This window comes from Sceloporus undulatus, chromosome 2 (assembly GCF_019175285.1).
Source record: "Sceloporus undulatus isolate JIND9_A2432 ecotype Alabama chromosome 2, SceUnd_v1.1, whole genome shotgun sequence".
Classification (NCBI taxonomy): domain Eukaryota; kingdom Metazoa; phylum Chordata; class Lepidosauria; order Squamata; family Phrynosomatidae; genus Sceloporus; species Sceloporus undulatus.
In genome coordinates this window covers 53,344,094-53,369,647 of record NC_056523.1, presented here as the reverse complement: position 1 = coordinate 53,369,647, position 25,554 = coordinate 53,344,094, and the positions used below count along the sequence as shown (strand labels likewise).

Here is a 25,554-nt window from a genome sequence, read left to right as displayed (position 1 = left end):
GAACAGACTTTTACCAAAAAGACAGTTAAGAAATACTGTAATGTAAAAATTGTTCTGAATATAACTGAATATTTAGAATTCCACAATAAGAAAAAGGCTCCTTGATTGTTATTATTATTGATGCAAAAAAAGCCTTTGATAATATTTCCTGGAACTATTAATTTCAAGTATTGAGAAAAATGGATTTTGGGGAAAACATTATCCAGGTTTCAAAGGTAATATATTCAGTGCAAAAGGCTCAAGTTTTAATAAATGGCAGTCTCTCAGCACCAAGTGAACTAGACAAAGTTGCTGTCTTTCACCATGGCTTTCTATTTGAAGACTTTTCACGGCGCACCAAGGAGCTCCGAAATGGAGCTCCTTTTAGGATTTGTGTTGCTGGCGCAGCCTTTAGACGGCTGCGCCAGCAACGCAAGGCAGAAAGGGGCCAAGCAGTCCCTTTCTCCTCCTCCCCGCCACCATCGGTTGTCCTTGGGGCATGAAGCCCCAAGGACACCCCTTTCCAGGCCATGGGGAAGCGGCCTTTTGCCGCTTCCCCGCAACCTGGAAAGTGGCAGATTGGGGCCTCAGAGGCTGCCACTGTGGTAGCTGAGGCCCCTATCCGGCAGGGAAAGGGCTGGATACAGGCCGCCCCAAACGGGCGGTCTGTAATGCGCCATTTTGTCCATTTAATATTGATCTCCTTTTTTAAATCTTTGCAAAAAAATTCTTTGTCTTTTCCTATCTCAGCTTATAAGAGACCCACTTCCCAAGCTTACTAGCAAATTCAGTATTTTTGTGGTTTTGTTTGTTTGTTTGTTTGTGTAAGGTATAGTAGTTTAGCATTCATTTCTTGAACTGAAAACATTGAAAATTGCTATTTAATCTTTTGTTGAATCTCCTTATCAAAATTTTTCCTTCAGCATTTTTGTATCCATTTCCTTTTCTAATTTAGATCTACATTATATAAGCTTTGCTTGTATGTAAGGCTTTTGTAAAATTTGTATACTTGTCTAAATTCAGTTTTTAAAAATCCTTAGTTTTTTGTTTGCAATTTTATAAAATTTTAGACTTGAAAAGTAAATGCTCATTTAGTTTCTAAATAAACCGGTTCTCATTTTCAAAGACTTATAATTTAAAAGGTTTTTGGCAAAACATCCATCGTTTAAGTACAGCCGGCCCTTCTTATACACGGATTTGTTATACACGGATTTAAGCATACACGGTTTGAAAATGTTCCAAAAAAGTATAAATATACCTTGATGTTCCATTTTTTATTAGGGACACCATTTTGCTATGTCATTATACTTAATGGGACTTGAGCATACACGGATTTTGTTATACACGGGGGATCTTGGAACCAAACCCCAGCGTATAACAAGGATCCACTGTAACCATATTCTTAGAAGCCCAAAACAAATCTATTCTTGAAATACATATTCTTTAGAAATACAAAACAAATCTATTCTTGAAAAACATTTGTGATTTTTTTTGGGGGGGGGGTATATTCTCTAACATTTGGGTACAATTGTCTCCATCCATCAATCTAAAATATTTAGTAATTTTTTTTAAAGTCCTAGGTAATCTCCATTGGTTTTCTTTAATTCCTTTACTGGAAGATCTATCTAAGCTATACTCCAACACAGCATTGCAATCCCCCAAGCTGACAATGCCCACTTGATGCTATCCATTTTTTGACAGTGCTCTGGTCCCTGACCAATCAAATAATTATTAATAATAATATAGTTAATTTATATTTTCCCGCCTCTCCCAATAGATCGAGGCAGGATTACAGCTCACTAAAATACACATAAAAACACATCGATAAAATAAAATAACAATTAATTAACACTAGCTCATCATCAGGTGGAAATACGATGGAATTATACAGTGGTCAGAAAGATGGGGAATATCTCTTACACAAGGTCAGGTGGGTAAGCTTGCCAGAAGAGATCCGTCTTAAGTGCCCTCTTAAATGCCTCCAAGGAGGCAATAAGATGGATCTCCTCCAGAAGACCATTCCACAATTTCGGAGCAGCTATGGTAAAGGCTCTTTGGGAAGTCGATGTGAGCCTAGTTGATTGGTGTTCTAATACGTTCTTCCCAGTTATTCTGAGCGTGGGGGGCAGATTATGTAGGGAGAGGCGTTCCCGCAAATAACTCGGGCCCAAGCCATGTAGGGCTTTAAAGGTAATAACCAACAATTTGTATTGCACCCAGAAGCTGATTGGCAACCAGTTGGTGGATGCCTGTTTTCTTGAACTGATATGTCTTGGATTGCAGCTCCAGTGGATTATCTTCATAAACAGGTATTCAGAGAGCTGCTTTATCTATTCATTGCAGATCCAATAATAATAATAATAATAATAATAATAATAATAATAATAATAGGATTTATTTATATGCTGCCCAATCACTGGGAATCTGGGCGGCTTACAACAGAGAGGATAATAGACGGTGCCCTGCCCTCAGGCTTACAATCTAAAAAGACACGACACAAAAGGAGAAGGGAATGGTGAGGGGATATCCTGACCTATATTGCACAAGATATAGCTTGGCTTCTCTTTCCACGTCAGCAATGGCATTGTTTAAGGGTGCTGTTCATAGGATATTGGCAAAATATTTGGAGATCAGCTAAGATGAATAAATACAGTAATATGAAACATTGGCTATGTTGACGCACACCTTCATTACATCCTGTTTGGAGTACTGTAACACGCACTATGTGATGTTACCTTTGGAAACAGTGTCCGGAAACTCCAGTGGGTCCAAAATGCTGCAGCCAGGTTGCCAACTGGAGCAGGTTATAGGGATCATATAACCACCACTCACCTTGCAAATGCTACTCCATTTCCAGGAAGAATTCAACATAATTACAGCGCTTCATAAATAAAGGTTAATAATAAAAATAATAATAATTGCTATTATTTTTAAAGTATGTGGTTTGGGTCCAAGCTACAATCAGCCCTTAGTATCTGCAGGAGTTTCATTCTGGACCCCGCCCTCCAGTGCCAGAAACTGCAGGACCTCAAGTCCTATGGTTTTCTATGGTGCATATGTGACCATGCTGCTATGGCTGTGTGTACATGCCACCATTATGGCCAATGGAGCTTGTCATCCGTGGATGTTCAGATCTGCAGATGGCAAGCCCTCAGTTGGGGTAGGCAGGCTGTATTTGAAAAACTTTATTTCCCTATATGAGCTTACTTATGCTGTAAGATCTTCGAGGAGAGGCTTCCTCTTGGTCCCACCACCATCTCAGACATATCTGGTGAAGACAAGCAAGAGAGGGCCTTCTCAGTGGCTGCTCCGAAGTTATGGAACTCCCATTCCTGGGACATCCGCTTGGCCCCCTCCCTGCTGTCTTTCTGACAAGTAAACACTTTTTTATTTAAGGAAGCTTTTGGGTTTTATCATATGCCTCCTTGGATACCATGTTGGGAAGTAAATTGGGATATCAATAAATAAATAATCAAAGCAGTCAAGAGACTTTGTCATGATCTTTAAACTAAAGCCTGAGCTCCACATTCTGTAGTCTTTGGTGAAACAAGGGGAACAAGAGAGGATTTGAGTCTGGTTTTTAGTTTAGCTCAGCCTTCGAACTGATAGTCACCAGTGGCAAAAGCAGTTTCTTCCAGGCAGCTGCGTAAGTCTGCATCTCTGATGCTGGCAAGTCATCGTTCTCATCTATTCTGCTGGACTACTCTAAGACAGGCAGGGGAGAGGAAGGCCAACTCTCCTTCTAATCCATACCGGAGGGGTAGGGAACTTTTGTAGGCCAAACTTTGTCTCCCAGCCTCTACTGTGGTCTGCCCCAGTCTGCACCAAAAACTGTCAGAAATCAAAACCAGAAATGACTGGATGCCCACTTCTGTTTCCCCCCACCCCCTTTTTTTCCCTAGACTTGTGGGGGAGGGAGCTGAGGTTCCCCTCACGCAAAATCTCTCTGTGAGCAGAAAATCCTATTATTTGCTGGATGATGATGATGATTTTTAGTGTGGGGGCATTGAGGGGAGGCCACATGAAAATGGCCTTGGGGACCCTGCCCTATTGCAAGGCTATTTTAATTCATCCAAGAGGGTAAAATGTTAAGGTTATTAATACTAGGACAGATATGGGGTTTTGTTGTTTGTTCTGCCACTTTATTTATTCTGTTACCCTCCTTGAATTTAGTTGAATAGGTAGGTCTGCCTGCATATTTTAAAAACAAGTGGCTCTTTAGAACAACAGTGGCTCTTTAGAACAACCTTCAGGCAATTTTTGTGAATTTTGGTAGTGTGCCCAGTAATTTCAGAACCTCCTTTTCTTGAGTAGTTATAACTGATCGGAAATACCTCATGACCTGTGCTGTACATTTCTGCAGATCCATCATAAGTCTTATTTACCACCTGGTAGAATGATGTGTGTTACTTAAAGCAAGAATGCAGATATCCCTATCTTATATACGAGTTGGTTTCATCAGGTCAGGTATCGGAAGAGTTAAATAATATATCCCCCCGCCCCATACACCCTACTCAAGAAGGAACTAATTTCCAAAAGGAGCCAGGGCAGAGAAATGCAAATAAGTGTTTCGGACAGCTGCAGGCTGCATGCCTTCCTGAGATGCCAGGGCCCCAAATGAGACATGTCAGACTACAAATTGAAAATGCCAATTTCACTTATGTTACCACGCTGCTCGTCACAGCTAAATCCTTTTCTGCCATCCCACTCCCCTACACCTCCCTCTTACTGGGTGATGGGTGCTCCTCCTTAATATAAATTTGCCAGACTCCTTAGGTTAGTGGACTTTTTCAGCCTATCTCAAATTAGTAGGATAAGAACATACACAGAAGCTCTTTCCCACCTCTGCGCGTACACATCCAACCATCAGTTATCTACAAGCCCTGGTGGAGAGCATCTGGATAAAAATTAAAGGGGAGGGAAACAGGGATGTTATTGTGGGAGTCTACTACAGACCTCCAAGTCAGATGGAGGAATTTGATGATGCCTTTCTAGAACAGATGACCACACAGTCAGAAAGGAGAGATGTAGTAGTGATGGGTGACTTCCACTATCCTGATATTTGCTGGAATTCAAACTCAGCAAAATCCTCAAGGTCTAGCAAATTCCTCACTTGCCTTGAAGACAATTTCATTGTCCAAAAGGTGGAAGAGGCAACAAGGGGATCAGCTATTTTAGATCTGATCTTAACCAACAGGGAAGACTTGGTTAATGAGGTGCAAGTGGTGGGATCATTAGGTGGAAGTGACCATATTCTCCTAGAGTTTGTTATACAATGGAAAGGAGAAGCCAGGCATAGTCAGACACATATTCTAGACTTTAGGAGAGCCGATTTCAATAAACTTAGAGAAATACTGGAGGTGATTCCATGGTCAGGAATACTACAAGAGAAGGGAGTTCAGGATGGATGGGAGTTTCTCAAAAGGGAGATACTGAAGGCACAATTTCAAACAGTTCCAATGAGAAAGAAAAATGGGAGATGTCTCAAGAAGCCAGAATGGATGACTAAGGAACTTTCAACTGAGCTGAGTTTTAAATGGAACATGTATAAGAAATGGGAAAAGGGGGAAATCACCAAAGAGGAATTCAAAAAATAGCAAGCATGTGTGGGGTAAAATCAGAAAAGCTAAAGCACAGAATAAACTCAGGCTTGCTAGAGAGGTTAAGAACAATAAAAAGGGCTTTTTTGGATATGTCCACAGCAAAAGGAAGAAGAAGGAAACAGTAGGGCCACTGTGTGGAGAAGATGGCAAAATATTAACATGGGACAGAGAAAAGGCAGAATTACTCAACACTTTCTTTGCCTCAGTCTTCTCAGAAAAGGAAAAGGGTGCTCAACCTGAGGATAATGGAGCAGAGGACAGAATAGGGGGATTTCAGCACAGAATAAGTAAAGAGATAGTACAGGAATACCTGGTTAATATAAATGAATATAAATCTCCAGGACCTGATGAACTACATCCAAGAGTATTAAAAGAACTGGCTAATGTAATATTGGAGCCATTGGCAATAATATTTGAAAAGTCCTGGAGAACAGGAGAAATCCCAGCAGACTGGAGGAGGGCAAACGTTGTCTCCATCTTCAAACAGGGGGGGAAAAGAGGATCCCAACAATTATCGTCCAGTTAGTCTGACATCAATACCAGGAAAGATTCTAGAGCAGATCATTAAACAGAGAGTCTGTGAACATTTAGAAAGCAATGCCATAATCACAAAAAGTCAATGGGTTTTAGAGAAACAAGTCATGCCAGACAAATCTAATCTCTTTCTTTGATAAAATTACCAGCTTGGTAGATGAAGGGAATGCTGTGGATATAGTGTATCTTGATGTCGGTAAGGCCTTTGACATAGTTTCCCATGACATTCTTGCAAACAAGAAAATGTGGGCTAGACAAGGTAACTGTTACATGGATTTGTAATTGGTTGACTGGCCGAACCCAAAGGGTGCTCAACAATGGCTCTTTTTCATCCTGGAGAGAAGTGATCAGTGGAGTCCCACAGGGCTCTGTCCTGGGGCCAGTGTTATTTAACATCTTTATCAATGACTTGGAGGACAGAATTGGGGGCATACTTATCAAATTTGCAGATGACACCAAATTAGGAGGAGTAACTAATACTCCAGAGGACGAGTTCAAAATTCAAAATGACCTGAATAGATTAGAAAGCTGGGCCAAAGCTAACAAAATGAACTTCAACAGGGAGAAATGTAAGGTATTGCACTTAGGGCAGAAAATGAAATACACCGATACAGGATGGGGAACACCTGGCTGAACGAGACTACATGTGAAAGGGATCTAAGAGTCCAAGTAGACCACAAGTTGAACATGAGTTAACAGTGCGATGCAGCAGCTAAAAAGGCCAATGACATTTTAGACTGCATCAATAAAAGTATAGTGTCTTCATCAAGGGAAGTAATCATGCTATATTGGTTTAGTGTGAAAAAGGCCCTGGAAAGTAGTGTCCTGTTTATTTGTTTGGAACATTAACAGGACAGGAAATTCAGTACAGATATAACACCACTAGTAGCTTGTGAAAGAACACCATTTTGCACAAGATAAGTCATTTCTGAGAAGCGATTAGTCCAATGGATATTTAGTTTGTTTGGTTTTAAATGATAGCATTATGTTTTAACAGGCATTTTTAGTATTAACATTCTTAAATGATACATATTTTGCCCAGGAAAAATCAAAAGCTGATATAAAAATGTATTAAATATTTAATGAATGGGAATTTGGGCTGATAGGTTTATCTTGGTTTGTGCTTTAGAATTATTGTGCAAATATGAAATGCTATACTTAGGTAGCAGGATTTTACTGGGAGAGAATATTGTACGCATTGGCTGCCACGGGGTAGGAGAAGTGTCTCTGAGATGCCCCTCAGAGTGGCATCCATACAGTGATGTCTGTGTCACACTGTTCCAAATTCAAAGTAAACATATCTTCTCCTAACTTGTAAAAGAATGAAGGCTTACTATTTGTAACAGTAACAAATACAGTATTTGAAGCAGGCTTGTCTGTTCTCAGGAGTCATCATTTTCTTTTACTATATGCTACTCCTGTACATGGTGAATGCTTAACAGAGTTCATCTTGGGCATTGTTTTGCCCCTGTTAGTTAATTTTGTGCAAAATAACCACTGAAGGAAGCTAAGGAATGCAAGTTGGACCCTTTGCTCATAGTGTGGGGCAGAGGCTTGCAAGTATGTGTGTCAGGGGGAGGAAGACACATGCCGCCTTCCTCCTTCTGTGTTGTCATAAGCTGTAAAGGCAAACTCAGTGCCAAGAGCTGAGAGAGGGTGAGGTGCCACAGTGTGAGGGAGAGCTGAGTCTGTAGCTCCCATAGTTTCCTAACAAACTCCAGCAAGCCATGAATCTTTCATTTAATCTCTCCTGACACGCCTGTCATTTTCTCTGGAGAGAAGCGGAGAATCTCTCGCCAAAGGAGGTCATTAGCTGTCAGGGAAGGTTCCGACTGCCTTCCTGTCTTCATATCGATTAAACCTCCCCATGTGTACAAGCAATGTGGAGGGAATATTGATGAGCCTGCCAGAAGTTGGGCCTGGGCTGTACATTGGGTGTATCTTTCACTGGATAGGCAGGGCAAGAGGGCTTGTGACGATGCTGGATGAAGATGTAATTTCAAAATTGTGTCTCATTGAAACTAGCCCTCCCAGAGGCCTTAGGCCTCTTACATTTTCATTTCCTGCATGGGAACTTCCTTTTCCTTTCTGTACCAAATGCAGAATCCAATATTGCCAGCCCTGAAGAGCAGATATTGAAGGCTCCAGCTGTTGGCTTAGTTTCTAATGTAACCATTGCCCAGTTTATACAGTTTGAAAATGTTCTCTCTTTTTCCCCCCATCGAATAGCAATAGCAAGTACCTTTCTATACTGCTTATCTGTTCACTTTAGCACTCCCTAAGCAGGCCACCATGTGTAAACTAATTGCCCCCATAATATGGATGCTCATTTTAGCAACCTTGGAAGGATGCCAGGCTGAGTTGACCTCGGGCCCCTGGCTGGTATTGAATTCACAACTTTGTGGTTTATGAGTGAGTGGCTCCAGTACAGGCATTTAACCACTGCACCACTTGGGCTCTCGAAGTAGCTATTCTGCTACATGATGGGTACTGAGTGTTGATTAGAATCAAATAAATGGTAGTTTTCACTAAATATTTATGTAGTGACAAGACCTGGATAATGCACTGTTGGAGAAGACCTAAAAAAGCCTCATGGGAGGAGGGTGCTTGTTCTGATTTAGGAATCCACATTTTATAGTAGCCAGGTGGCATAGCTACAATACCAAGAGGAGTGATTATTCTGTTTGTGACATGATGAGTAACGTTCAAGTTCTTTAAAGATTTTCTTTAAACCAAAGAGATTGTGGTGAGCAGACCATGGGGTGTATTGGACCAGGTTCAAACTTAACCCCACCCCATGTTTTTCTTCTGACAGAATTCTAGGAAGCTTCTGAAAAAATAGATATTTAAGTTGGGCTGCGTTCAGAGGGAGGGAAATCCTTGAAAATGGGCAACATTTTGTTTGCCATCAGATTCATGTTTTTGGCATATAGTCATTCCTGGTATCAGTGGATCCAAGTGGGTGCACTTGGAATTAGATTGAACACTGCAATGTTGCTTTCTGATTTCTGGTCTGAATCTCCTTTTTCTATCTGTTCTTTTGTCTGTACGGGTGACTAATGGACCTTCTGCTCTGTTGTGTCTTTCCTGGCAGTATTTCTATGAAGGAAATGACATCAGTGACCTCCCAGTGAACCTTTCTGTGGTGTGGAATGGAAACTTCATCATTGACAATCCCCAGAACATCCAAGGTGAGCTAATTTGAGGGAAAGAATGAGGTGGGGAATCCCCTTGGATATAGCAAGAGTTCCCACACAAGCTGATCTGCTGAGCTATGAGGGCCAGACTGGAACCAATAAATCCTAGAAGTGCAAAACTAAATATATTGCCTATCTGAGCAAAACATCTTACTGAAAGAGAGCAAAGTTTGGAAGAGGCAATCTGAAAGTAATGGGTTTCATATACTATCCATTGCCTTTGTTCCTGCCCAGCAAGACATATTACACCTGAATGAAACAGTTGTACTTGAAAACATTTTCTCTGTAGTGTGCTGTCTTTTATGAACATGGTCAGACATTCAGCAGCTCATTGGAGACTAAATGCACATCCTTTCATTGAAATTACTTTCTAGGTTACTCTACTAATGTGACTTCTGTGCCAGGAACTATGGATGATTGTTCTGCAGATAAACAAAGCTTATCTATCAAAAACAAACAACACTCTCACCACAACACAGTCTTTGTAACTACATAAAGAAACCATGACAATTACACTAACATACATCAGTTGAAATGTGGAATATAGGGATAACCTGGTTCGTGAACATAAGCTAAGATTCTAAAGGGTAGACATCCTATTCATAAACAAATGCCAACACTCAGCAGCCAAGACTGGTCACCAGGTGAGCTGTGAATAATGACAATCCCGGCAGTAGGCATTGGTCAACTTGGTTGGATAGGACAAGCACACACAGTGGCCTGAGTTCCTTTTCTAGATACTGTCCAAAGTTACTCATGAAGGAGGAGAATCTCTTTAGCAATCCATTTGGATTACTGTAACACATCTTCATAGAGTGGCCTTTTGAAACTTTCCAGAAACTTCACTGGGTCCCAAATGCTGCAACCAGGCTATTGACAAGGTCTGGTTATAGAGAGACATAACTCCCATGTTGCAGCAACTTTACTGGCTACTAGTTGTTTCTGGGCAGAATGTAAAAAACTGGTTGTGAGCTTTAAAGCCCAGCACAGCTTGTATCCAAACCATCTGAAACACTGAATCTCATTACATGAGCCATCCTGAGTTGTAAAAATTTCTCATCACCAATACTGGCACATTTGGGGAGGACCCGGGAGAAATCCTTCTCCGCATGGGAGGTTCAACTGGCTTCTTCTCTGATCTCTTTCCACCAGCAAGCAAAGAGTTTTTTATTTAGGCAGGCCTTTGCTCTTAACTCGTTGTGAGAGAACAGTCGGTCTTTTAATGGTGTGCTATGTGTTTTTATGTTTTATACTTTGTTGTAAATGTGTTTTAAACTACATTAACTTGGTGTTTTTAATACAGGTTGGAATTTTATCTGGAATTCTGAAATCTGAAATATCAAAACTTGTTTCATGGGTGGCTGAGATAATAACACGTTTGTATTCTGATGGTTCAATGTACACAAACTTTGTTCCATATACAAAATTATTAAAAATAGTGTATAAAATTACATTCAAGCTATGGTATAATGTGCATATGAAGCATAAATGAATTTTGTGTTTAGACTTGGGTCCCATCTCCAAGATATCTCATTATGTACATATACGCATATACAGGTATTCCAAAATCCAAAAAAAAAAAAATCTGAAATGCAAAATGCTTCTGGTCCCAAGCATTTTGAATAATGGAGAGTCAACCTATAGAACTGTATGTTTAATTTTTTAAAACTTTGCTGTTAGTAAGATTTTGGCTGTACTTGTTTTGATTTGTTGTAAGCTGCCTTGGGTCCTGTGCTGGGAGGAAGCCAGCATAAAAATTAGATAAATGCATTCTGTTCATCACTGTTCTCTTTAATTTGAAGCAGGGATCTGTGTTTTCTTTTTGCAGCTCACTTATACAAGTGCTCAGCCCTGCGTGAAAGCTGTGGACTATGCCTCAAGGCAGATCCACGCTTTGAGTGTGGCTGGTGTGTGTCAGAAAAGCGATGTTCCTTGCGTCAGCACTGTCCAGCTTTTGAGAGCAGCTGGATGCACGCTAGCAATGGCAACAGCCGCTGTGCAGACCCCAAAATCATTAAGGTATGCTTGCATGGGGTGGTCAGGTGGAAGTTTGGGAGGGGAAGGAATTGACTTTGTTGGAGGATCATTGGAGTTTCTGGAGTATTTAAAGTGATAATAGGACGATGCACAGTTTCTGATGTGCATACTATTGTAACATATGATGCTGCTTGCAGTTGAAAATTCTGCCCTGTAGAAAGAGGCTCTTGGGCTCTTCTTAAGTTTCTTTTGACCTGATTACCCCCACCCTTTCAACTCAGTAATCTAACAAGAAGCCTCTCTTTCCACTGATCCATGAGTGCTCAGTGTACAGGAATGTGCAGAACTAGTATCCCTTAGATAACATCAGTCCCATGACCTTTATGCTATTGTTGAGATTATACAAGGATGCTTGTGGTGAAGAATAAGAATGTGATTCATCAATTAGAGTTGGATAAAACTGTGCTAGTTTCTGTTCCTAACTCTAATCATTTATTTTACCCTTCCATCTAGAACTTTCGTTCCTCCCTTTCAATAGAATGTTCTTCCCCTTTCTATGGAATTGAGATTGGGTAGTCTCAAATGATATTGATGTCTCCCAACAGTTTATTGGTCAGTGCTGGTGAGCACTCTAAAATGAAGAGAGGCCCACATTTTACAGTGAATGGAAGTGAATTTAGACACAGTATTCACCGTGTTACAAGGTGTTTGCAGGACAGAAAATATGTCTCAAAGCCTTTCTTAAAATAACTGACTATTTGTCTTTGCCATGACTGAGTGGTGACAATTGCCACAGCAGGAAAGATTGTAGGGATATATTCTTGCTTTGTTTCTATGCTAGTTTCTCTCTTCTCTGATCAGAATTTATGCTTTTGTCTCCATAGTGACCTGACTTGCTTTTGTTGAGACTTTCAGGGTTTACAAGTGTCTCAAGCAATGGGATTCTTGTAGAAGAGTAGTGGTTCTGTTTTCTCTCTCTCATTCCCCCATCTCCATTAGGCCATCCTTACTTTTGCCTTTTTAGGACCGACACCTTATCATCCCTCTTCCCAGACAGTTGTTACACCCTTCATTTAATACGATTGTAGATGTTAATGTTAATGAATCAATTAGGCTATGTATCAAGTGCATTGGTAGGGACTGATCAGTAGTTATAATTGATACATTCTTTTTCATGATCTCAATGAGTCCTAAACCTGTGTGGCTGCACCTTTGGAAACTTCTATAGTTAAGTTGACCTTTAGGCAGGAGATCTCCCACTCATGTGCATGCGTAAAACAGAATTTTGCTTTACGGAAAACTTCTTGCCTTTTTGATTGTTACTGTGGTCAAAGGAGAAGCCATCCTGTGCTATTTTAGCCAAGCAGCACATAATAAGTAAAGAAGTGGTACAGGAAAGCTTGGCTACTCTAATGAATTCAGGTCTCCAGGGTCAGATGAACTTCATCCAAGGGTGTTAAAAGAACTGTCAGAAGTAATCTCAGAACCACTGGCAGTGATCTTGGAGAATTTCAGGAGAACAGAAGTCCCAGCAGACTCGATAAGGACAAATGTTGACCCATCTTCAAAAAGGAAAAAAAGAGGATTCAAATAATTACCACCCAGTCAGCCTGACATCAATACCAGCATAGTTTCTAGAACAGATCATGAAGCATACAGTCGGTAAGCACTTAGAAAGGAATGCCATGATCACTAAATATCATCATAAAGGTAGCCCCTTGACATGAATGTCTAGTCATAACTGACTGTAAGGGGTGGTGCTCATCTCCATTATTAAGCCGGAGAGCCAGCATTCTCTGAGGACTGCTCTGGTGGTCATGTGGCCAGCATGACTGTACCAAACGCTGTTACCAGCCCACCTAAGTGGTACCTACTGTATTTATCTACTTGCTTTTGCATGCTTTCAAACTGCTAGGCTGGCAGAAGCTGGGACTAGTGACAGGAGCTCACTCCATCATGCAGCACTCAGGCCTTGAACTGCCGATCTTTCGATCATCAGAATTGGCATCCTAACCACTAAGCCACCGCATCCCTCTTAGGTTAGTCAACATACGTTTCTCAAAAACAACTCATGCCAGACTAAACTTACCTCTTTTGATGATAGAGTTACAAGCTTAGTAGATGAAGGGAATGCTGTGCATGTATCGTATCTTGATTTCAGTAAGACCTTTGACAACACCCCCCCCCCATGATATCTGTGCAAACAAGCTAGTAAAATATGGACCAGAAAGAAACAGGACATGTTGTTTCCCTTTAACTTTGCTTCTTAAAGTGGTCATCTGTGAACTCACACACTGAGCCTTCCTCCACTCTTGTTCTTGCCTTGCTCTTCCTAGTGCTTGTGCATTTGCAGTAGGCTGGATCTGAAGTGATTAGGTGGAAAAGAAGCAGAAGTGTGCATGTGGGGAGGGGGTGTCTTCTGCTTGAAGGACAGCTCTAGACGTTTTCAAAGATACAGTTGCACAGGCTCAAGATGACCCATTTGTGTCAGTTCACAAATCACCACGCAAAAAAGTAATCTTTACCCATAGATTCCAGAACAGTCAGGTCTTAGTGTACTACCATAGGAACCAGCAAGGAAGAAGGGATAGATTTGCAAAATAACGTGACTGGAAGAGGAGTTGGGCTTTCTGCTCAGTACTGAAGTTGCTATAGTGGTTCTAGAGAAAAATCATTTCAGTTGACACTAAGGCCCTGTGCAGATGGGCCTTAAAGGCCAGTTTAGGGTTGGAGTTGAGGTGTAGCATTTACATGAAAGCATTTTTAGCGAAAAATTACTTAATCAAGGCTTCTCTTTTATCACTCTGAAGTAATATTACACCTTAAAATTTGATCTAAACTTTGGCTTTGTTGTTGTTGTTCTGGTTCAACACACTTAGGAAGTGTTCAAATCCATCATACTAATATATGTTTTGTTTAATCTTTGAAAGCCTCTTTTCAAGAACTCTTGCCTCCCACATAAGAATATTGAAGGTAGATGTATAAGTCTGTATATTTTCAGGGTATCCACCCACCCACCTCTGCATCTTCAATCTGCTTTCCAGCCTACATTATCTTAGCTAAGAGGTACATTCTCAACTGGAATGTTATGTATGCAGGCACATAAGAGCCATTCTGAAACAAAATGATAAATTGGCCAAGCTGGTTAGTTTATGATTCATTATCTCATCTTTTGGGCATGGTTAGATCTTGTGTCCACTTCATTTGTCAGATTTGAAGAATTTGTGCTCTGAAACCAATTAGCAAAAGTGGTTTGTTGTTTGTCGGGGCTGGAGCTACAGTGGGCACCTGTGTATGTGGAGAGGAGACGGTTCAAGAAACAGTCAGATTTCTCTGCCAACTCCATCTCCCAAGTGCCTTGTTTAACTATGACCTCCCCATACAGTGTGTCAAACAGTGTTGACTTTTACCAAGAGTTGCTGCTCCCCAAACGTGTGGCCCTTGTCAGTTTTGCTGCAGTGGAGGGGAAATCTAACATGCCACAGCAGCCTTTAACATTAATTTAACAATACCAAACAAACAGCCACAGCTCACCAAGCACCCCAGAGGAGCCCAATTTAGGAAAGAATGACTTGGGTTGCCGGCTGCAGCTGCTGCTTTAATGAGTTCTGATCCAGGACTTTAGCAGATGATTGGATTGAATTTAGGTGAGCAGCAAACCCCAAAGCTCAAATCAGTTTGACTGTTATATGAATTCAGAAGCATGGCATGCAATTGCCCAAGGCCTTCTTATAAGTTAACTCATGGAGTGGTCCGAAGTCAGAAAGCAAGGATAGAAGCAGTTTGTGAACTTTGGATTCCCAATCCATGTTGTTTTTGTGCAAATCGAAATCTCTTGGTGCCTCAGCTGTGACTTATCCAGCAGCACAGTCTCTTCGTGCAGCTTGGTCAATGGGATATGTGGTGTTTATAGGGCATTATTTAAAGGATGAAAAATCAAATGTATTTGATATCTGATGTTACAGACTTGCAGGAATCTTAATTCACATGCACTTTACTTGTGTACCATCCCTTGCAGCTAGAGGAAATGTACTTTGTTATTTTCTCTTTATGGAATTTTTCTCTATTTCCTTGATGAAACTTGTATAGATTGATCTACACAGTTCCCATTTTCTGGAGAAAGCAGGGTATCTGATTCAGAGGGCAAATCTAATACAGTGGGCTTGCTGTATTGATGGGCTAGCCATTTTCAGATTGTAGTTCCTATTAGTTGCCCTGCCCCATATTAGCTGGTGGCAGCATGAACCCATGGGTTCATAAACATGGGCATGTGTGCATCATGACCCATTGACTAATATGGGCATGAGCTCCTTAGTTTTTCCTTATGTATAGCAGGCCTTGGAACTAAACTCCTGCAGATGGGAGGGGCCCACTGTATGCCATATTTGGGACATATATTCTATAGGAAAATATTGCAGGAAAAAAAAGGAAAACCCCAGCAAAGAAAGTAGTGCAATGAATTCCTTTATATTCTAATTATTGGAAGGTGTTTTACATGCTGTTCACCCCATTCCACAGATTTTGTCTGGGTTCCAGTTATTCTGCTGCTAAGTTAATTCCATTACCTCTGCACATTTTTAGGGTGCTGTGATAATGGAGAGTTGTCCCATTATCTGAGAAGCAGATAACCTTCATCCTGTATATCAAAAGATTAAATGTGTGATTCGCATTTTAATGAGGCTGAGTATCATAAAGGTGACAAGATAGCAGCTTCCCAATAAGATGACCAGTTGGGCAGAAGCACAAATCTTTGAGATCTTTCTCAGCAGAGGTTACAGAAGCCTGAGAAGAGACTGGAACAGAGCTCTAACAAGTGGACACCTGGAACAAGTAGCTCCTGTCCCCACTCTGAGTAGCTGGTCGAGACTGGACAAAGGAGTCCAGACTCCCAACTACTCCTTGAAGATCAAGGACTGCAAATCTCATCTGATCTGTAATAGAATAGACAAATGTATTAGGTAGTCACATCAGGACTTTTAGTTACTTTTCCTGACTTGGCTGAAGTGATCTAATCTGTCTTTAATTTGTTATTATTAATCTTGTGCCTGAAGGAAAGATATCCTTCATGTAAGAGATAGTTTTGCTATGGAGATTTCTGACTTAAAATAAAGTCTTTTCCTGTTAAAGCACTCTCTCTCTCTCACTTTCCTCTTTTATGTGCCTTTTACATGACTAGCCCTCATACAGAGTTGGAGGAGGGAGTAAATTGTCTCTGCATTATTAGAGATGGGCAGTGCCAGTGGGTTCCCAGCAATATCCCATTACTTTGCTTAAAGGGAGCATTCAAATCATTATGTGATGCTGGTGACTACATCCCATCCAGCTCAGACAGTAGCAGGAAGAGGGGACTCCAGAGACCATTATTGTATATACTCGACTGCAAGTTGACCTCATGTATAAATCAAGGGCAGGTTTTGAGGCCAGAATTATGTATTTTGATATGACCCATGGATATGTTGATGGTAAAAGTGAAGGGCATGAAACAAAAAACATAAAGGATGAAGCAAAAGAAAGCCAAAGATGCCAAAGAACTTACAAAATCCCAGCAGGCATGACTGTTTGTGCTCATCCTAAAGGCTGGATGGATGAAGAGGAAACTGTGGGGGAAGTGACCAGGCATGGGTGGAGCTAAGAAAATGTGTACATGTCAAAAAGGATGAAAAGGCAAAGCAAAGAAAATGGCAAATTCATTAGCAGTGGCTGTAGCTAATGTAGGGGGGAAATGTACAACATCTGTACATCATTTAGCTCAAAACAGTATGCTGCACTGTTGTTCTTGTTACTATTACTATCACATGAATATTTTCATCCTTTTTTTCTAAAAATGAGTCAAGAAACACATGTATACTTAGAAATGTAAAGAATACTTGCAAATTTTCTTGGCATCAAGAGGATGTCACAAAAACAGTCAATAACAATTAGATTTTTGCAAAGGCTTTGCAAGATTTCAAAAGCACTGGTCATTGGAACCAAAACATTTTGCAATGAAAACAGTATATTTTATAAAGCATACTGTTTTCATTGCAAAATGTTTTTGGTTCCAATGACCGTGCTTTTGAAATCTTTGCAAAAGCCCTTTGCAAAATCCTAATGTATTTGACTGTTTTTGTGACATCCTTCTTGATGCCAAGAAAATTTGCAAGTATTCTTTACATTTCTAAGTATTACATGTGTTTCTTGACTCATTTTTAGAAAAAGGATGAAAATATTTAATAGTGATAGTAATAGTAACAAGAACAACAGTGCAATCTGTGTAAAAGCAAACTAATTTGCCAGCTATATCACAATAACCTAAACTCTTTCTCCAGCAAGATTGCCAGAGCCTGTGTATTTTCTGGAGGTTTTTCTTTGTGGGCAAATATGCCTTCGTCTTGATCATATTATTATTATGTCGACAAACTATTTTTTAAATGAGAAAGCTGCAAATTTCTGAGTACCACTTTACCTGGGAAAAGCACAATATAGGCCGTGTATAGAGTTATAGACTACACTGCTAGGCCAGTTAAGAAACATGAAATTGATTTTGCTAGCTTACTTGTGCTATTTCAATCCATGGTTGGTAGCCACTGGCAAGGCCTTTTTTTCTTGGAGTCTCTTTGGCTTTGGGTTGCCAGTGACCCAAAACAGAGCTTTCTCAGCTGGATGCTATTAATCCTCTTTATCACTTGCAGGTGTATGCCAAGCACCCAGGGCCAGCAAACTATGGTGTAAAATTGCCCATAATTACCTTGTTAGTGGCAATGGTGGGCCCATACCGCATTGCTCATCTGTCATCATGCCGGTGTATGTCAAACCACACCTGTCTGCTTTATTGGAAATCATCCTAACAAATGAGGCATATCATGCTCTGCTGGGGCTTCCCTCCCTTCCCAGCTGGTGCTGGCAGAAACCTTTAAGCTGGGATACACCAAAGTTGGAATGGGAAGAGAAGTTCCAACTTACAAGGGTTAATTAGTATCTCCATTATGGGAAAGGCTTAGGAAGGATGACTTTCCTGCATCATAACATGAAAGAGAAATAGTAGTTTCTACATGAATGCCCAGGGCTAGTCAAACAAATGGCCAGAAAATGTCAGAGATGACACTCTGTGCTATCCTAGAAGACAGTCAGTACAATGATTGCAAGCAAACTAACTTAAGGCAGAAAAGTCCCACTGTTTCCATTTTAATGTCTGAGTGCTATTTGTGTGTCTTACTTTTGAATCAGAAGCAGTATGGTTTACTGACCTGAATTACACCCGTACACTGGTGACATTGGCTTGAACCTTTGTAGGGCTAGCTAAGCAATCTGAATATTTCAAACAGATGGTTTGATTGCCCTGTAGTTTGCTCTGTTATTATCTTTTTCACAAAAAGATGCATACTTGAGGTTTCAGTTTTGCTCTTTGCCATGAAAAATCTCCCAACGTACATGGCCTAAATATTTTCTTGGGTGGTAGGGTAGCAAAGTGGCACCGAAATATGAAGTAATGCACAAGTTATCCCCACAAAAGGGATCATAACAACCTATTTTAACTAACTAGGAACAGGCTGCCTCAGTTCTAATCACCTCTTTAGTTTTAGTTCTGGGTATTAGTTGAGCTTAATTACAATATGTCTGAAGACCTAGAAATTCAAATATATTGATAAATAATTGGTGCATAGCCAGAAGGGTACTGTGACATGGTGTTATGTCAAGTGAATTACCTGGTGACAGTCAGTTCATGAATCCACTAACTGGCTCCTTTTGTTCTTTCCTAGCTATTTCCTGAAACAGGCCCCCGTCAGGGTGGTACTCGCTTAACCATCATCGGTGAAAACCTTGGTCTGAAGTTTGAGGATATACGCAGTGGTGTACGGGTTGGCAAAGTGATATGCATTCCCATTGAGAGTGAATATATCAGTGCTGAGCAGTGAGTATCCTACAATGAGGAGTGGCAGTTAGGATGTGTAAAGAAATGGGATCTGGGAATATTGCACTACATATACATGACCCTCCAGCTCTGCTTTCTAAGCGATGTCATGAGTTGGCCCTAATCTCATTTGACTATAGCTGCTATTTGATTATTGAGATTATATTTTATTTCACTATAAGAGGGAGAAATAGTGAGTAATTCTATTTTACGGGCCTCATGGTCCTATAGTGGTCCAAACATCCTCATCACCTTATGTTGACTAGCTTGCGCAAGAACCATTTCCAGCTGTAGAAAGAGACAGTGTAGACCAGCAGGTTGAACTTGGACTAAATTCAAAGCCCTTACTTTTCTGTAATAAATTTCTTTTATTGGCTCTTGGAATAAATTTTCACTCACCCTACTCTACCTCACACACAGTGTTGTGATAATTAAGTGTGATGACAAATGCTTGGGGCCTCTTTGAGAAAAAAGATGAAAAAGAGAAAAAAGATTCATGGGAGGTGCCTAGAAAGAAAGAAATAATGCCGCCAGATAGACCTCTGCATTTAGTTCCAGAAAAATCAAGGAATAAGGCAAAGCTAATACAACATTTTTGTCAGAATGATTCTTCTGGCTTTATAGTTCACCGGTAGGAAATAGTGAGCAGCTACACATCAGTCACTTGAAGAGTTCCAGAATGAGGAGCTTTGATTTGGAAATTTTTTACACCTTTTATAAAAAAAAGGTGAGGGTAGGAAGACACTTTGTCAGTGAGAATGAACTTTTAAGTCCCATTCTGGATGTTTTGAGTGTACCTTCTGTCTTCTCAACAAAGTCTTAATTATATGTTGGGAGAAATATGCTCTATCTAAAGCTGATCAATTCTGGCTAGCCAGCTGGTAGGATAGCTTCCTTTCTCTCTGTGTAGTCTTCTTTGTTCTCCTGTCTTAGCTGTGCAGGCTGTTCTAGTTAAAAATTATGTATATACTTACAGAGCAAGTTCAAAAAGAGGATTTAATAAGAGAAATCAATTTATGAACATTTGAGTGCCTTTCTTTTCATATGCAAATAGCAGTGATATCAAAAGTGCTAAGCCAGAAATATATAGGAATGCTTGTACTGTTTCATGTGTCAGCTGTGTTTTAACACATACAGTTATAGGAATGGAGGAGGAGAGAAAATAGGGGATTCTTTATTGTTCTTCTTTATTTTGTTAAATTTTAATTGATTTCCTACTGAGTTGCGTGTTACACCACTGGTAATATTTTATATATTTGCAATTTTAATTTGCCTATTGTTCAAAAAACCAATTTGATATGTGCTGAGAAATCACTTCTTGAAGTTGTTAGATGACATTTAATTAAAACAACATCAGCTTGTCAAAGTGCAGTGACAATATTGGAAGGAAGTACTTGTCCTTCCTATAAATAAGAGCACAAATACTATCTTCTTGACTTGAGGATGTGGCCTGAGATCCGCAGAGCAGTTTTGCTAATATCTGCATATGTGTTACAGAACTATCTGTTTTTCCTTCTCTAGGATTGTCTGTGAGATTGGAGAAGCCAGCCCAAGCAAAATCCAAGATGCTCCTGTAGAGGTGTGCGTTAGAGACTGTTCACCCAGCTACAAGGCAGTAGCTCCAAAAAGCTTCACTTTTGTGGTAATCATGTATTAATCATTTGCCTAGGGCATCTCTTCTTACTCTGTTTTCCTAGTTTTTCACTTACAGGAATCTCCACATGTAAACTTGCTTTGATTTTGACAGACTCCCACTTTCTCGCAAGTGACACCAGCTCGTGGCCCTCTCTCTGGAGGCACCTGGATTAGCATAAAAGGGAAACATCTCAATGCAGGAAGTGACATTGCCGTGACCATTGGTGGCCAACAATGTGCTTTTTCATGGTGAGATGTCTTGTTTTGTTATACTATAGAAAAAAGAATCAAAATTGGTGGAATGCACTGAGCTATGTGTAGATTGAGAGTGACTGTATTGTGTGGTGTGTATGTGTGTGTTTTATAAAATAAAGTACCACTCCTAATCAGCCAAGCAAGCACTCCAGTGTATGATGTAGAATTTATTTTCAAGATTCAGGGTTTTTGTTTTTGTTTTTTTAAAAAAAAGAAAACCATAGACTACAAATTTCCTTTCTTTCTAAAAAGCACAAATCCCTGAACCATGAAGTGGATAATTTTTAGATTAGGGATGATAATGGAGCGGTTCTTTAAATATTTTTGTGCAGTAATTACTGGTTATCAGCCTTAATCGCTGCTGTTTGCAGCAGCCACACGATGGGGAACGCTCCATAGCTATGTCGGCTTCAACAGCTGTTTTGCTTTCTTTCTCTTTTTGTGTTAACTGATAATTTTAGCAGTGTTTCCTTGCAAGAGAGGGAGATGGGATAGCACATGCAGAGAATGTCACCTTATTTCTAGATATAAAATATGAACAGTTGAATTGGGACAAGGCTAAATCCTTTTCAAACAGGTCTTGACTGCCGTTTCTCCACACGTGAACCCAGGGGTTATATCCATACAGGATTTGCACTAAATGTGACTGATTACTCAGTTTTTCCTTAGTACTACTTAGCTTCTACTATAATTAACAGGAAATTTTTAGTCTATCCTATCCTACTTTTGAGTGGTTTTTCTCCACAACAAAGCACCTTGTACAATCCTATATGCAGTTTGTGTCCTATCCTTGCTTTTAGAGAGAAAATCTTGGTGTGCATATCTCTGTATTGGACCAAATTCTTTCTGTCCTTACAGGATTGGTAAAGAGAGAGAGAGCCTGGGCATGAATGTGGTAGCATTCTCCAATAGGCAATGGCCATTCATTTTTGTGGTTCTTTCTCTGTCTTCTTCCTGCACAGGAGAAATGCCGGCGAAATTCGGTGCAAAACACCACCTGGCCAAATCCCAGGGGAATCTCCCATCCTCATCCATATAAACCGGGCTGTACTTAGCAGTCCAGATGTGATGTATTACTATACTGAAGACCCTACTGTTCAGAAGATAGACCCTGAGTGGAGCATCAACAGGTAGAACTTAAGACATCAGCAGAACAGAAGCAGAAGGGGGATGGATATGCATATATTTATTTGCTTGCTTGCTTGAATCCCCTGCTCTGGAATGTTGATGTAATTAGGCAGACTTTCCATTTTATTAAGACAACAGAGTCTGGGAATACCATAAGACATTTATTATAGCATGAGCTTTCATGGATTATAACCCACTTCATCAGACACATGGAATATTATCCAGAAATTCACACACACACCACAAGTAGACAGAATAGGAGTGGGATTGTAAATAGAGATGTCAGAAGGTAATTAAATGCAGAAAGTAATGACATTGACAGCTACACTTATCAACAGTAGCCATTCATATAACTGTTTATAACATAAACATTTGTAGTGCATATACTGTGTGATAAGGGTCCATTGTAAAAAACGAACTATGTTTGGACTATGAAAATCCATATTATAATAAATTGGTTAGTTTTTCATATACCACCAGACTCCATTGCAACAGACCAACACAGGCCTCAAACAGACAGCCACCGTTGTTCTCACTAGGACTGCGGCAAAACACATGCACCCAATCTGGGCCACCACCGCAATCCTAAACCGGGCCATCAAAAAGGAGTGGATTTTTTCAACTCCTTTTTGGCTCGGCTCTTCTGGGTTGGATCGTGTATGGTGTGGTGCGGCTTGTGGCCACATTCAGGGTGTATGCTTTGTAAACATCATGTCTCCATGGTGGCCATTTTGGTCCATCTACTTGAGGCCACAGTTATATTTTTGGAAAACATCGTTTTTATAAAAATTACTATAGCATGGCTTTCTTCAGAACATAACTTCCCAATACCCATTGCAAGAAGTGTGGTGAATTGAATCGTACTGCCACATTTAAATAGAGAATAAAATGCAATTAATGAAAATTTATTGGTATCCCTGTTCCAACTGTCTAATCCTTAATAAGAATTGTTACTAATATTAAGTCTGCTAAATCAATTAAAATCCCCAAAAATACTCATTTGCTTTTGCCAATTTATGTTCAGTTTATAATAGAGGAGGCTACTTAGTGACACAATTGTGAATGTCTACTTTGCTGTATCCCTTTCAAGCAGTAAAGATTATGCCTGTTAATGTGTTTTGTAATGCAGCTTGTGCAGTGGGGCTTTGATTCTGGTGCAGACTTTCCCCAACAATATAAGTATGAAATTACCATTGTGAATTGTAACAAAATCTGGTGATTTACATTCCAAGATTAAGGGGTACCCAAATTAGGTAATTTATCAAATAAATTTTGGCCAGATGGAGATCCAAATAATAACTGGAAGGAATGAACCTCTTTCATCCTGGAATGTAGTGTCAGGTAATTCATGTCATTAAGGTTGCAATCCTAAACCCACTTATCTAGGAGGAAGCCCTAACAGTGTGGTTTACTTTTGGGTATCACATGTAGAATTGTATAGGTCTGTCTTTGCCTATTTGAGGAACCTATGGTTGTATAGGAAGGAAACTAATATCTGGTTTAATGCATTAGACCATAGCTTGTGGGTGCAGAGGGATGGACAGATCACTCTATTTTAATTTCTGATTTTTCAAGTTTTAAATTCAGTTAATTCCATTTTGACATCAGTTGAATTCTTTTTAAAAAATACACAAACGTGTATAAATTTCTGTTTTGCATGTAACTTCCCGTGATATAATACATTTTACACACTTTCTCCTGATCATGCATTTTGTACAATTTTTTTTTATTACTGGACAACTATATCACAAAATTCATAGAATTGTTAATTTCAAAGGATAATTATATTACCATTTTCATATTTGTTCAAATGTGTGCATTTTAGTTTATTTTATATTCAAATGTAAAAATACTATTTTTTTTCTGTCCTACCTGCTCTGAGGGCGGTGGAGGTTGTGGTACAAACTGGAAACCTAGTGCTGCATTACACCATTTATTTTTCCTGGGGGGGGGGTGAATTACACTACTTGGTAGTTAGTGATATTTGTGTGCAAAATTAAAAAGTAGGGCCGGAACAGATGGGTGGGAAGGAGCAGCCTCAGTCTGCTCTGGCCAGAATCAGGTTGGGACTGTGCCAGCTGCATGGCCCAATCCCAAAGCAGGCCAACAGACGATGGCTCCCAACCCATGCCACCAAGAACCAGATTATCCTGGTTCCTTTTAGCCCTGGTCCAAAGGATCGGAGTGTGGCATCAACATAGATTTGGGCTGCTTTGGAGGCATGCATCATTTGAACACCACACCTCCAAAGCAGCCAGAAGCCGCTTCATTTGGCCTGTCTGTTCCAAGCCGTAGTTTGTGTGCCAGAAGCTGTGTAATCTTTTAATAGCAAAGAAGGTAGAATTAGATTGGGGCTTTGGTGCAAAGCAGGGAATAACACTACACCATTTCCTTTTGCATTTAACTGGTTGGGCAGAGGGACATTCAGTGTGTATGCTTTATTTTTTACTATGTGTTGAATCTTATAGCACCTTTGTGACTGATTAAAAGAAAGAACCAGTATCGTGAACTTTCGTAGACTTGAGTCTACTTCCTTAGATACATGCTTATGTTATCAGTTTATTCCAGTTAGTCTCAAAGGTGCTACAGGATACTTTTGCAAACTGATTTTCCAAACTAACACAGCTCTGTCTTTCAATTCTACTACTGTGTACTGGATTTGTTTGTAATTGCTTTGAATCAGTGTTTTAATTGAATTAGTTGTTTAATGGTTCTTTAACATTTGTATTATACTGTATATTGTTTAGGCTATTTTGTTTTAACTTGTATTGTAAGGTGCTTTGGGTCCCACATTGGAAGCAAAGTGGAATATTAAACAAACGAACAAATTTCCACTCCTCAGCTGCTGTTTTCCCTAATGGAGTATTCATTCATTCATTGAAAGCATTTTTCTCCCATCCTCCAGTCAAAAAAGCTTCTATATCAGATTATCCACAGTCAGTAAAGACAATTGTTGGTTGGCATCTCCATTAGAAGGAAGCACAGCTGATGGCTTGATCACAGTTCCTGTGCCTCTCCTGTGTGTTGGTTTCTCTGTGTTCTTTAGAATGCTAGTGCAGATATGGTAGGAGCTTGTTGTCCTGAGATTCTCTCTTCTAAACATAGTCAGGATCACAGCAGGAATTTTAGTGTACCATGGAGATGAATGGAAGCCAGAATTGCTCATTTTAACTGGTTGTCCATTTTTACAAGTCACTCTCTAAAACTGGTCTTGTCACTGGTTTTTAACTAATCTAAAGATAAGAGACAACATGCAGGTTCTAAAATATTGGTGTAGAAATGGCTGTCTAAATTGTTGTATGCAGCCTGCACTCACTCCATTGTAGTCTTTTCATAATCCTTCTTCTTTTTTCCT

At 40.0% G+C, this 25,554-nt stretch overlaps 1 protein-coding gene across 10 annotated transcripts in view; it reads left to right on the top strand.

Moving 5' to 3' along the window:
• Positions 1-25,554, top strand: part of PLXNA1 (plexin A1) — a 445,618-nt gene that overhangs the window by 336,700 nt on the left and 83,364 nt on the right. For all 10 annotated transcript variants that reach the window (XM_042453379.1, XM_042453376.1, XM_042453378.1 and 7 more), the window contains 6 exons: positions 9,211-9,307; positions 11,142-11,332; positions 19,030-19,181; positions 20,703-20,823; positions 20,929-21,065; positions 22,034-22,201. In XM_042453379.1, the coding sequence (XP_042309313.1) occupies positions 9,211-9,307; positions 11,142-11,332; positions 19,030-19,181; positions 20,703-20,823; positions 20,929-21,065; positions 22,034-22,201 (866 nt within the window). The remainder of the gene's footprint in view (positions 1-9,210; positions 9,308-11,141; positions 11,333-19,029; positions 19,182-20,702; positions 20,824-20,928; positions 21,066-22,033; positions 22,202-25,554) is intronic.